Here is a 15,243-nt window from a genome sequence, read left to right on the forward strand (position 1 = left end):
CCTATCAGATCATAGTAGGGGTTTACGGTGCAGACTTAAATTGAGTAGGTTGATTCTAACTATCGACACTGACACAACCATAAGGTCTGACTTTTTCAAGAGAATTAAAGGCTTCAAGTTCCTAGCACAACATATTTTATTAAAACTGGTGAGATAATTGTTCTCCCTTGGTAGTATACTATCACCATAACGTTAGATGATTTATAGAGAAAATAGAAGCAGATTCAAATTCACACCTTCATTAAATGACATAGATACATGAAAGCATGATGTACAACATGAATATTATTCAACTTAAATTTTTCTAACAGAATTTACAAAGATTTTTTTCCAAAGTGGATGCAGTGCGATCTATAAGTATTAATTCCTTAACATTTTTCATACTTTGATTCCTTCTGAATGACACAAAAATATATTTGGAGACTGATCTAACACCACCAGAAACACATGCCATAGTCCCACATTTTGAGATAACTTAGACAGCATGCATTTTAACGAACTCTACTTTCTATCTATAGGAAATTTTGTCTTTAGCGGGACAAAAATGTACACACACCAATTTATACAATCCAATCACCTATTCCAATAAGCCCACCAAAATATTGGATATGCATATATGTAATGAGCCTTTAAGGACTACAAGGTTTAGTACCTGAAATGACTGACCATTAAAATCAATATTAAGCCTGTGACAGTACATTTAGTCACATTGCATGTTTATTCATGTGTAAACTTATGAATACATAAATAGCATGCCTAATGAATCATGTCAAATAAGTTTTGAAGTGGTACAGTCGCATGTGAATATTCATGTCAAGTCTTTACCATTTGCATGACATATATTTTTACATAATAATTTCATACATACGTTTTTTTTAAATTTCAACATTTTGATCACAAAAATTTAATTCACCATTTGGCATGAGTATGAAGCTATGAAACATCTTTAAATTTTCAGATTATTGCATCACATAGCTAAGTCTATCAAATTCTATCCTAGTTATTGTGTGGCCAAGTTTTTGCTAGGGAATGTGTTGTAATGTAATGGAATCTCTATCTGTTAATCGTGCAAGCTGGAATGGCAATTATTCAAAGCCTAGATGTTAGAAGCAGTGAGATGCCTGTAGTGACTTGCAGAAAGTTGAGATTGTTTACACTGGCTATACTTCATCATGAACTAAAATTAAGAGATTTAGAAGTCCAACCAATAAGACCAGATTGTCAAAATTAATATGTATTTGTTTCAAAGCATGTTAAAATATGATCTTTGTAGAGCCAAAATTCCAAAGACGAAAAATCATTTGCCTCGACTGGGGCTCGAACCCGTCGTCTCCTGAATTTGCGTCAGATGTTCTATCACTTCAACAACTACGACATCTCCCCATACGCAGTTTGTTAGCTTCAGAGGAGAATGCCAACAAAACTCTGCACAGGAATAAGATGCTTAGGCACATAATTCAAGTGGTAGAACAACTGGCATGTATTCAGTAGATCCAGTTTTGATAAGGTAGAGAAAAATGATTTTTACTCCATGGAATTACTCTACTTTATTTTTGGCCATTCCTTTGAATAGTGAGTTTCATATCCAGCACATCTTCCCAAGTTTTTCTTTCATACAAGGAATAGTCAAGTGTACCTAGTCAAAACTTCCTGCAATTTCTGCTACATCACAGACTTGAGATGTCTCTCGTCAAACGTTGAGGAGAACGTGTCAGCTCTTGGGCTCATATGCACTCAGATTTTGTTCACCACATGGTGAGCACAATTAAGCGTAACATTCAATGATAAATATTCAATATTCCATACATGCATAAGAGAGATGAAAAGTATTAATTTCTTGTTTTTTTCATAGAAGAGCAAGAAATTCCCTTTAACCCTAAAGTTTAAACTATGCATTGTTTGGTTTGATCAAAGATCAAAATGTTATTAGCACATTTCATTATTAGAATATTAAAAATCTCATTGAATCCATATTCATACCACAAAAAATATTTCCTGATCTGATCTGAATCTTTACCATTTCAAATGGCTATTGAGAGGATAGTATCTAATTTCATGGTAAAATAATCAATGTGGAGATTGCTATTACAATCTTCTATCACTGGCACAAAATATTTCATGTGTAACATTTTGTCCTAGTCCTGACCCCGTTTTGTTTATTTATGTTGCTACGGTGTCTGTGCTAAAGTTCATGTAATAACGCATTCCATTCACTACCTGTGGCTCCATTAATGTGATACATATTGTCCCCTTGCTTATGCTATTTTGTTTTGTGCGACACCTTTTAGTGTTTGCTGAGTGATAAGAATGTATGTATTTGCTACATATGTATGATGAAATATATAACTGAAATTTGTCTTTGATCCTTCCTCTTAATTCTAAAGAACAATAATATAAAAACAAATACATACACTACTCAAGATAGACTGATTATGCATTTCACTGTCTTTGAACAACCAAGGGCTTGAACTAATTATGTTTTAATTTTTTTTACTCAAGTCTAACATTTCACTTTTTTTACATTCAGAAGACAGCAAGCACCAAAGATGACACCAATAGTAATGTGAGTAGCATACCCCTTACATTTTTAAAATATTTAATGAAAACAAATTTGAAATATTTCTTAGCCATCCAAGAAATCAATATATTTCTATGAAATTGCAACACTTGCGAATGATCAATACCCAAAGGGTCCAAAAGCTGATGGATCATACTTGATATGCATTAGAAATCAGGTTACTTGATATTCTTTCCTGTCTAAATTTTTGGCTCTTGAGAGAAAAACTTTTCTATGCAAGTAATATTTCTACAGCTTAAACTGCTTCTATGGCTAAAAGATACTTGATTTTTGTTTTCATTTAGATGTATACTCATTAGTCCATCTAGAACAAGGTCAGGAATGATTTGATGTAAGCATAATTTTGAATTGGTAGTTCAGCATATTTTGTGTGATTGAGTTATATTGAGTCTGAGTTAAGGTATTTTTTTATTGATTTCATGATGATTTCCCCACCATTATGGAATCTTTCCAGAGCTTTCAATTTGCTTCAAACCCCACAGAAGTTAAAACCTGAAACATTTGATCTGAACGCATGTTGTTGAATGACGACTCTAGAAAATAATAAAGTAAATTTAGCTTTCCTTATTTGACCCAGTAATGTACTATCCCTCATTTATTTTCTCACCAAAAAATCAAAAGATAAAACCTAGTAATGATTATATCCTCATTAGTTAACACAATATCCCATGGAATATGAACATGTTTCCTGAAAAAAAAATTCATTCTGTTTTAAGGTAAGTCCTGCATTTAATCATCAAAATGAAGATCGGTGTCCATGAATGTCCCTTTCGATACTGGAAATAGAATGAGCTGGCCAAAATGCTCCAAAATTCATGTCCTATTTGCATTGTATTTGGTTGCTCATGCATGGTCTTCCATTCCAATTATTTCGATTCTTTTCACCTGCCTGGAGAGCAATGCTGACAGAAATGTACTATCAAGAGTTAATTTATTGAATATATTCCTCCTGCTTTTTTTGGTTTTGTCATTAGTATTTTCCAATGGGCCTAGATATTATTTATGACATGTTATTACTTGATATGTACATTTGGGAGAAGATTAAATATTGCATTGTATTCTGCCTTGTATGTACTATACTTGTAAAATAATAATTTTAAGAGCAATTGAAGCAAAAGCATAAAATATATTGTGTCGCTTATTCCTCAATTTATGCACAGTTTTAGTCTGAATTTGGACGTGGAGAAAAAATCAGTTTCTCAAAGCAAATTTGAAGGAACTGTAATAGCAAGGGTAAAATAATAATGTACAAGCCAAAAATATTTGCCTTAAATAAGAGAATATGATTATACTCTGGCATAAAGATCATAGAAATCCATCATATGTTTTCTACAATTCAATGCTTCATATTTTCAAACTAGTAATATCACATTCTTCTCTCATCACTGCCAACTTGTATACATATGGGTACAGATGTAGCTATAAGTACAATCAATATAACATAAATTACACTTAAAAATATCATAAGAGAATCACAAAAAGTTTCTACATTAGATTTTTCTTAGTTAAATCATTAACACACATATTATCTTATAAGGGATGAAGAAATATTTTCCATTCTCTCGATATGTCTGACATATTTAATTAGACTTTTTATCAGAGGTGTCCCCTTGCGTATCAGTAAGTGAAAAGAAGCCTAGAGTTGAGCGAGGGGCAGAAGAAGGGGAGTAGGAATAAATCGACAATTTGTGTTACTATGCTTAAAAAGACCTGATTAGGTGGCAAACAAAGGGCAAATTTTGCATATGGTTTGCATGAAGAAATAATAAATTTTCTCAATTTTAGATTCAGCGCACCCATTAGTTTTTGTTCCACTCCAATAACTCCAGATGGGTCAAGAGTGAGATGCACAAAGGTTGTAGAAACCCTAAAAAGCATCAACAAAGCTTGAGTTGTCAGAGATTGATTGAGGAAAGCTTTAACTCCTTTTTGAACAAAAATTGCATACTTTCATGATTCAATCCCTACTGGTCATTGCACACAAAACATATATAATTTCAGTGTTTCATGTATTGAGGGGTTTTATTTAAGACAGGCGAATATGTAGTGAGAAATATGTTTCGAATGGAATGAAGCTTGGGCTAATTAAAAACAAACTGAGAGCACTTCAGCCTTACCCCATGAATACCAAAAGTGAATGAATCATATCGATGCAAGGAACACGATTGTGAGCATTGCCAGTTAAAGTTATGAAATGTCGTAGATATAAACTTGTTTTTGTCAGTCACAAAACAACAACATATGTATTATGTAGTTGAAAAATATTTCAAACCAAGCTGACATCTGCAGATAGCTAAGAGATTAATACTTATTTTATGCTATTTAAAGCACTTATTTGATGTCTAGTACATGTTATACACAGATTTGTTTTAATGTTATGCCACAATGACTTGCATGTGCATGACTATAATCAGTGCCCTATTAAGTCAGAAGCAATAGAGCAAGTAGTATCTGTTATGCATTTTCCTTGAAACACCAAATGTCAATGTGCATCATTCAAATCTGCATTAATTGAGTGAAAATTCCACAGAGAAAAAAAACCATTCGTCTTGATTGGGATTCAAACCTGGATTCCCCGATTTCCAGTCAAATACATTAGCCAGTTAAGATACCGTGGCTAGTACCAGTATACTTAAATCTGCATTAGATTACTGATTTTAAAGATTAACGGAATATCTATTTAAGCTCCACGAATGGACTCTTAATAACACCTGCAGTAGTCTTTCAAAATGCACTTAATTTGGCATGCAAAGTAAGGAATTCATTGCTTAAATCTAAGGTTATGTGGTTGATATTTTTGACGGGGACCTACCTCTAAGGCAGACTCTTTTCGATAATACTTCCCTACACATTTTCTGTATGTATTTGTATTCTCATATCCTCAGTTGTGAGTCAAATTATATATATGTAAAAAATTCTGACTAGAACTACAGATAAAGGAATAGAGAGCTCAATGCGTATAGTGTTACAAGAATGAAGCTAGATCTGCATCAAGTATGAGGCTATGACATGTCGCATCAACTTCATGAAGGTGGATTATTGGGAAGCCTGTTGCCAGCTGTGGCTTGGAAGATTTTTGTTACATTATTTGAATCAATTATGTGGTTATATCGTATTCTATGAGAGGAGTGGCAGATCCAGAGGGGGTATCCAATTTATACTAGATAAAAAGGTAATTTTGTTCAGACTGCCTTTGTTAATCTTTTGCTTTGAAATTGCAGCAATTTAGTGCCATGCTTGAATAAGTAAACATTCCTGATGACAGGTACGTGGGATGTGGTTTAACTTCCCTGTTTTCAATCATCAAATAGGTCTCATAAAATACACACAGATCATGGGCTCGATTTGAAAAATGTTATTGCACAATGCAGAGTGATGCTGCCGTTAAAGGTCCATGGCAGGTGGTTTCAGCTTGGAAATGTCACCATGGAAGGTGGTTTCACAGAATTCATATTTCATACCCTCAGGCCATTGCCATTCATGGCAATTTGAAACCGAGTACTGATAGTGTGAATTTTAAGCGAGTGATTGGATACAAAAGCTTTGTTTTGCTGGGTTTTCGGAGGCACAAAACCACAAATTAAGTTAAGGAGAGATACAGGAAAAAGGTATTCCTTATAATTAAAGTAGCTAATTATCAAGACTTTTTAAATAATACAAAATAAGGCTATTAAGTATTCATTTATGTTATTCACTTCTATTTATTTAAAATTATTAGCATATTCCACAAAGTTTCACCAGACACATCAATGAGCAAGACATTTTTGTGCCTGTTTGGATCACTTTTACACATTATAAAACATTTACTATTCTCAATAATATATCCTTATAAGTCACATTGTATGTAATGGGTCACATAATCCCCTGGCACAACACCGAAAACCTAACATAATTCAACAAAACCCTATAGATTCAAACATAGCCTCTCAAAAGGATTCCACTCATAACACTCTACGCAACTAGTTTTAGCAGTTACTACTTTCACTCAATTTTTACAAATATTTCACTATATTTTGATTTATAAAATAACTTTCATTTTTATCAATCCCTGAATAAAGATTCTCCCCAAAAATTTAAATTATATTAAAATGACTGCCTCATAACAAAATGTAACATTGAAATGGTGGCATATATCACAGGATTGTAATAGAATCTTAAGCACCTGAAGATCTAACTTTTGCTGGACCTGTGAATTACAAATAACCCAATCTGTATTCAAATGCAAACCATTTAAGATCTAAAATACAATGGCAAATCACTAGGATGCTTTTGCTACAGAAGCAGAGATGGGTCATTAAACAGAAAGATTATCTGACGGAAATCTTGTTGAAATGTTATAATATTAATGCAGAAAACCAGGTCAAGAATTAGTCTTTAAGCATGAAATTTTTGTGGTATGTACAGTAATTATAACAATATTAACTATGTATAATATATGTGATAATATTAAGGTAATGGGTCACTATTAGGAACTTGCACACACAAGAATGGGCATGTAAAACTACAATTTAGGTTTAATCTCCTTTGATACATGCAAAAATAAAGCTGATTACTGCCCTTGTAGAATATTCATTTAGATTCACATAATCTCTTGGGCTGGAATGTTGATAAGTGGAATGATTTTTTACTAAGTTCACTTCTTTCAATTTTCATTAAGCACATACAGGCATCAATAGCTATTCCTTAAATTATTTTCATGCTTTAACATTTTTCTATTAAATAGTTTTTCCTTCCTAAGAGTGAGAAAAAAGTCAAAGCCAAGGAGCTGAGGTAAAGGAGGAGGTGGGGAGACAGTCAGTCAGAGGTAAATGGGTGGGCTACCAAAACAGTTTGAGAGTTAATCTCTGATTCTCAAATTGAGACTGAAAATGCGAAACATGTTAGGCAAGTTCCCCTTTCATAACACTGCAATTGAATTCAAATATCTTGGACACAAGGAGCCAGGCCTAAAATTCATGAGGCTCCATGTCTTATCGCAAAAACTGAATGATGTAGAAAATCTCCATCCTTGGTGTATAGAGAACTGTCTTCAAGAAGGGCAGTGTGAGATCTAAATTGACTAGTTTTGCCTTTTACACTGGGGAAAGAGGCATGATGTGAAGAGACTCATAAGAGCAGAAACACAGCAAATTTCCCTCCACTGTTTTTCGGGTTGAAAAAAACAATCAAGAGAGCTGCAATCCAGTGTTGTGAAAGCCTCACGCAGAAATTTAAACAGCAAATTTGTTTCCCACCTCCTCACCACTTCCCTTGCCTACACCTATGACAAACCCTTGCAGACCTTCCCAGGGTTATACTTATACCCCATAATGCAGCCCCCTCAAATGTATGTTATGAGGATTTGGTCTCAATTCCAATGGAAAAATACCTTCCTTTCCCACCCTTCTTCCTTCAAAATAAGGAATTTAACAAGCTCCCTTTAGCATGACCCACTGGTGAGTCTCAACTGACCTCCACACTGCAGAGGGGCAAATTTACAAATAGACATCTGTGGTGACAGATTACTCAGAAATTAACAGCACCCTGAGCCATCAGTGGGTACTCATGGCATACATATTCTCCTGTGGCAATGGAGGAGTGGTGCCTGCCTGCATTCCCCCACCTCTTCAGTTTCCCCACTCCCATAAATGGAAGGCCACCACCATGAATATTACAATAGAAGAACCTCCAGTTGGTGACTGTGTTTGCATTTCAGTGGGTTCACTGAAGTCACCACTCGCATCTTTGATGGCAGACTGATCCAAATTTATTAGGCATATTAGCTAAAATTAGTATGATATGTGGCACAATGCGGTGTAAGTTTATAACATTGGTTGAATGAAACATTGCAATCTTTCCACTGAAATAATTTAAGCATGACGTCTTTCGTTGTTACAAAATATTCTCAAGTAACAACAAAACATGTCATGCTCAAATAACTTCAGTGGAAAGATTGTAATTTTTCATTTAACTTAAGCAAAAATTAGGGCTATTAACCAAAATTTATATTCTTGATGAGTAAGATCCATCAAATTCATCAACTTTCAATACTACTTCTTGTGTGTGCAAATGTATTCCCGGTTGAAAATATTAGGAATAAATGGACCACTTCACACCCCTAATTTTCTGGATTTGACAAAAAAGGAATGATAATTTTAGAGCATTTTATGCTTATAAACTTTTTCTGCAACTACATGAAGAGATCTTAAAGGCATCTCATATCTCTCATGTAAGCCTAAGTAAATAATTACAATACAATCCTCAAGCTACAAAAAAGAGGAAGCAATTTAAAATACAAAATGGAATTACATACTAAAGTTATTTCTTGAAAGAAAATTTGAATGATCCACCCAATACGTAGCTGTAAATAAGATATTTATCTCATTTTATTTTACTTTGTAATTCATTAGTACTGTATTTGGCCCAAATCAAATAGTATAAGTAAATTATTTTAAATATAATATGAATACATTACAAACACATCTTGGGAGCATGGTAGCCTAGCAGGTAGAGTACATGCTTGCTGATTGAGGGGTTCCAGATTCAAATTCCAGGTGAGGCCTTTGAACAGCTTTTCATAAAATCCTCCATGTGCTAGGTGGCAAAGGGGAAGTAACTGGCCCCCTGCCCTGAATGAATATTCACAGGCCTGAGGCTAAGTCTTTGTTGAGCTCTACCCTTATCTATCCCAACCACACCTTGGGTATAATCAATGAGGGAGTGATGCTTCTCTGTGTATTTCATATCCAAACCTTTTTCCTCATTTACAATACGTAATTACAGATTTAACAAGACCATTCGCTTTCAGCCAGCATATTTTATCAGTAAAAATCTTTTACCTATACATATTTTTGCATTATTTGTATACTAGCAACTCAGTGGAGACAGTTCAGGGGCAGACTGAATTCACCTCATTTCCAAACTGGGTGAAGCCTCTCAAGAAACATCTGGCCACTCCTGAGTTGCGATTCCTTGGACACACTCTCCACTAGGGTAACCACTGGCAGTTGGCAAGAAATGGAGCTAGTCATTCTTCTCAGTTGGTGTGAATCTGAAATTGGGCTAAGCTGATGACAAGCTATACTATTGTCAATCAAGCTAACTGGCAGGATGCAGAGAATTGCTTTTGTGACATTTTTTTGTATCGTGAATATAGTGTGATATAATTTCTCACAAATAAAAATGGCAGAGAGTATACAACATTTTTACAGCTATTTTTCATTATTTTGTGGAAGTCTCGGTGAAAATTGGTTTTCCTTTAGTTGAAGGCTTATGAAAATTATAATGAGATGTGAAAATATTTTCCTGTAAGCAGTAACTGACCAACTTCAGTGATACAATGGACTTCATGGATACAGAGAGAAAATAAAGTTTGTGAAATTATTTTCTCAGTGTATACATGACTGAAGCACCCACCATGCTATGTGCAAATGAATTTATACTTTGCTAGTTAAGGATTTATTTGGTATGCTTTTGAATGCATGCAGAATGATTTCTCTCCCATTCAAACTTTAAAAAAAGTACAGTTTTCAAGTGAAAACTAGCCTTGTCCTTCATTTTTAATCTTTCAAGAAAAAGTTGGGACCTTTAAGTAAATTCTCCATTATTCATGAAGGAGTCAAAGTGATTTATATTAGGCCAAAACTAATAAAACAAATATTAATTACGAATAACTTTTTCAAAAAATCTATCTGCCATTCAACATCAGTGAGGCAGTATTAGTACTAAAGATGTATTTTATTAGCCCTAAAAAATGAAAAGTACTAGCAATAAACATGCAAAATCTAATGCAAAAAATGATAAGTAGAAAGCTATTTACAGCAAAATTTAATACAATATCTTTTTGCAAGTATCTGAAAGTGAATGATCCAAGGCATACAAAATCAAGCCATCCTTGGTTATGAAAGAGATAATCATTTCACAAATACTCCCTTGCACTGGCGTAACTAGGAATATGCTTCGGGAGGGATGGGGTGGCAACCCCACCCCCCCCCCCCCCCCAGGCAACGGGGATTCCTGGAAAATTTTTAAAAAATGACATGCCTAGAAATAAAGTTCCCATCATTTTGGCACTTAAAATTTAACTTTCTGCAGATGCAGATATTATTATGTCTCAAAACTAGACAATTGTTTAAAATAATTTTTTTTTAATTTCTCTGAGGCTTTGGGGGGGATCTATCCCTTCATCCCCCACATAGTTACACCAATGTTACCTTTTATTCATTCATAACATCATTCAGCATTACTTACCTTTCTTTGATTAAATATCTGTGGGAGTACCATTCAGCATATGACCAAATGCTCCTACTGCTCAATGGCACATCCAGAAATCTTCAATGTGGGATGGGAAATCTACCCGATAACACTGCCGAAGCAAATTTAACCCTTTACGGATTGATATATCAGCCCTCACTGGTTGAGCGAAAACTGCCAGGGGCCGATTAATAGGCCCGAATTATTTCACTTTCTTTTTCGTGATTGTGGCCTCTCGTCAACAGCTGTAATTTATGTAAACCCCCAAAATCTATCCATGGTTATAAGATATAAATATATCTTAAAAATTGGGAAAAAAATCTAGACGTAATAAATAAAATTAAGTAGCTGAAAAATATTTAAATCTGAAATGTTGCTAATTCCTGAAAATAGCCTTGGCAGTCTTCGTACATCCCACCTGAAATGGGTTAATCAAAGAAGAGGGTAAATATATGCTGAAATTTAAAAGATGGAGTGATATCATGCATGTAGAGAATACCTGGAATATAAATATTTATATAACCATGGAAGAATGTAAGCTTCTTTGGTTTGCAACCAGGTCAGGGTCTGCATGGTGTAGGCCTACCCAGTAGTGGATACAGAGAAATCTCAAGGGGGGCACAAAAGATATCTTGAGTTACCTTTACTTTTATCGTAACAAAAAATAATCAAGTCACATGCAGACCTTCAGAAATTTTTAATTAAAGTGATTATACACATATTCAAGACAATTCCATCTTATAATAATTTATATAAAAAAGTTACAATTGTGGTTCTGCTATGTTTGGCAATATGGGTGGTCCCACAAAAGGAGGGCACGCACCCCCTGTGCCCCCATCTATATTCTTCATTGCTCTCATCTGGTTGGAAACCAGGGAAGCTTTCATCCATGCTATTCACCGGGAAAAACTCAGATTCTTCATAACCATGGAAGGCTCGGTTTAAAATGCTCATGATCATTCCATGTCAGATATGTACTAATAAAAGATGAAGCACCAAAATGATCTCATCATTGAGAGAATATAAGCAATAAAGAGAAAGAGAAGAAGAGAGTTATGACAAGACACTTTGTCCTACCATTAAAGATTGAAGTTGGTAATGCAAACCATATTTCCTGACAAAAATCCAGGTTCCCATGCAAACACGGAGTTTGACTACAAATTTTCTGACCATGCTACATGATTATCTTCTATGAAGACATGGATAGTTTAGTATCAGAATCAAACATTAAGAGTGGTTAAAGTTACAAATGGCTCACTAAAACGCCATTGAAACAATTTGTATGGCAATGCCATGTTGTCCCACGTAACCAGTTCTAATTTTTACCAGAAAATTGAAATTTACTTTAGCAGTACATATGAATTCAGTTTTCATATTGACTGCCAGTGAGAACAAAATCCAAATCTATTGGTTGTAAAACACAATTCTCAAACATGGACCTCACTGAATGTGTACCTGATTTTACAATCTGAGAACAAAATGCTACCCTGACAATATAGGCAAGCAATTAAGTCCAATATTGCAGTAATTGAAGAGATAAAGAGGGGAATACGTAATCATAGTGGAAAGTCTGCAGAATAATGTGATAGTTAATATTTAGCATTAACCTTTGCCTCGGGCTATATTGCTGGAGCTGATCACTCTCTCAAGAAATGAAAGCACTTATGACAAATAATCCAACTTATCCTTTGCATCTAATGTCATATGTTATAGCACATATATTTTTTAGTTAAAATATTGAAAAAATATACTAAATTTTGTCTAAAGGTTACAGTATTTTTTCCTTCAGTTGTTTTTGCATGACATGGCTGAAAATTTTCCTCATTTTTGCCAACTCCAACGAATGATAAGGAATGATATCAAATGATAATATCATTATTATAAAACATTCCTCAAAAATTGATTCAAACACTTGCTTATTCAGTATGAGTATGGTATGAGTTTAAACACATTAACTAACATCCAGAGACTGTTATGCAAAGAAAATATAGCAAAAGATAAAACCTTCACACAAAAACTTTATAATACCGTTCTCAGAAGCATGATTCTCCTATGAGTATTGGACTTAGATATCCCTGAATAAACTAACAGCCTAAATAAAATGAGGACTAACACATAAAATGATCTAAAATTTCATAATAGTCGTATTGAAAATAAGAAATAAAAATTAAATTTGAAAAAAAGTAAAAGGTTACTTTTTTGAATGAAGGAATAATTTTTAGAGACAGTACACAGATACAAGAGATAAAGATATGACGAATTGCTCAGAAATATTTCCAACTTTTTTAACGATTCATTCTATATAAGCTGTTTTTATCGATACAGACACTTTATTGAGACAAAACACTTTTCTACTTAACTCTTGATTCAACCCATGGGTTGGTTTGGAAAGCTCAGGGTGTGGCTCACCCTACACTAAACAAGGCGTGTGAATTATACACATCCATTAAGTGCAACTATTCCATTTTTCCCGACCTTCACACCATGATGATGTTGTAAGGGGGTCTCAAAAACCTGATTGGATTTGAAAACGGGACTCTTTGATCAGAAGCTCAATGCTCCACTAACAAGGTTACCAAAATCAAAGTTAGGGGTAATTATAATTACAATAAATTATATATTTCTTCCAGTTTCAAAGTAGGAAATCAAGGAAAAAACATGGTTGAATGTCCTATTTGGTCATCTATTATCCTATCAGGAAGCTCGTAATTTACCAAAAAATAAATGTGCTATAAATAAATGTCAACCCTACTTCTTAAGAAATGCGTATTTCCTTTGATTAAAGGAAAAAATATATGTTTATTGAAAGAAGTATCAATTTATTAAATTGTATTAATATGTGCTACAGCTTAAATGAAAAATAAACAACCTTGGTAACTTTTCACTGGAAATTTTTATTAGTACAATGCGTGTCAACGCCGAGGCATCATCTTCAAGTACAAGAACTTGAAAATACATTTGTAAATACTTGAAAATGACACCTCCGCATTGAAATGCATTGTACCTATAAAAATATCCAGTGAAAAGTTACCAAGGTTGTTTATTTTTCATTTCAACATGGATTTTCACGAAGTTAAAGCCAAATTGATTGATTTAATGTGCTACAGCTGTTTAGCTGTGTGCATTCAGCATTCATATCATAGGTGCAATGAAGGAGCCCAAAATTGGTACATATTACCAAGGAGTCGTCTAGTTTCAAACTTCAAAGTACCTATATGCTTGCTGGAAGACAACCGAATTGAATTCAAAGTTTCTGGCTCAAAAGACATCACTTGGATCTCTAATACAGTAGCACAGCGAGGGGGGTTTTGGGGGATAAACCCCCAGAGCTCAGAGAAATTTTTAAGTTTAATTCATTTTACTTAATTGGATTGATATTACTAATAGAATAGTATAAGGATTAATAAAGTATCCCTCATAAGGCCGTAAAACTCACCATTTTGAACCATTTACCTTAAAATTCAGCAATTTATAAATCTCGCACCTACCACTTATCCTGGTGGGTATTCCATACCCCCACACATCACGCTTTTAGTTGCACCTAAACCCCACCCAGCCTTAATTCCTAGCTGTGCCCCTGCTCTAATATCACCAAACTTTAGATATGCTTTGGTTTAAAAAAAAGTAATATGAAACTAAGCTCTTTCAGTCCATTCCCCCTTCCCTAATCACTTTCCTTCCCTACCTTTATAAAAGAAAAATACCCCTAGCATGTGAGGTACTTGAAATTTATGTAATTTTTTACCTCAAGGATGACACATAACAATGGAACCTAGGTTGGTCAAAATAAATCCTAAAGGAAATGTTGAAATCTACATTCACCATGTGGTAATATATTTTAATCGATTGCTCAACTATAATTTCAAATTTGTCAAAAGTAGATGTATGCTTTGCAAAATTTAAGGTTTCAAACACTCAAGAGGCATCACTACCTATCACCAAGCAGAGGCGTTGAAATATTCATATACAATTAGAAATATTGATAATCTCTGAAATATACCAAGAAGGTAGCTGCACTGACTGCTGTATCTTGGGAATTTCATCAACAGCATTTTGTGAAAGGATGAAGAGGCAGCAGAATATTTCTTTACTGACAAGAGGATGCCAGATTAAATTTTCGAAAAGAAATTTTTTTTCGAGATGAATAAGAGAAGAAAAACATTGCATAAACTTTCCTTTCCTGGAAGTAAGCACATGAGTGCATTTGTTTATTTACCCTGAAAGCAAAATTTTTAATTTATTGAGGATTTTCTAGTAGCTTTTAGTGACTTTCCCAGATATGACCTCATGCAAGGTTATGATACGCTGTATCGAAACCGGTCGCAATATATTTTATTTTGTGAAACAGCTAAGTGTTTTCTTAACCTTTGTGCATCTTGAAATTAACACTTTATGTAAGTTTAAAGTTGATGATAGTGAAAGAGCAAGAGGCA

At 34.1% G+C, this 15,243-nt stretch overlaps 1 protein-coding gene across 5 annotated transcripts in view; it reads left to right on the forward strand.

Annotated features, from left to right (window-relative positions):
• The window catches only part of LOC124169587 (nascent polypeptide-associated complex subunit alpha, muscle-specific form-like), a 68,907-nt gene that overhangs the window by 42,745 nt on the left and 10,919 nt on the right, over nt 1–15,243 (forward strand). Inside the window, exons 8-9 of one of the 5 annotated variants that reach the window (XM_046548243.1) lie at nt 2,528–2,563; nt 3,295–8,528. The exons of 1 other annotated variant lie outside the window; for it this stretch is intronic. In XM_046548243.1, the coding sequence (XP_046404199.1) occupies nt 2,528–2,563; nt 3,295–3,339 (81 nt within the window). In that variant the 3' untranslated portion in view covers nt 3,340–8,528. Of the gene's footprint in view, nt 1–2,527; nt 2,564–3,294; nt 8,529–9,428; nt 9,760–15,243 lie in introns of those variants that run through there. 3 more of the 5 variants (XM_046548249.1, XM_046548254.1, XM_046548229.1) reach the window with 3 other exon arrangements.

This window comes from Ischnura elegans, chromosome 1, assembly GCF_921293095.1.
Source record: "Ischnura elegans chromosome 1, ioIscEleg1.1, whole genome shotgun sequence".
Lineage (NCBI taxonomy): Eukaryota > Metazoa > Arthropoda > Insecta > Odonata > Coenagrionidae > Ischnura > Ischnura elegans.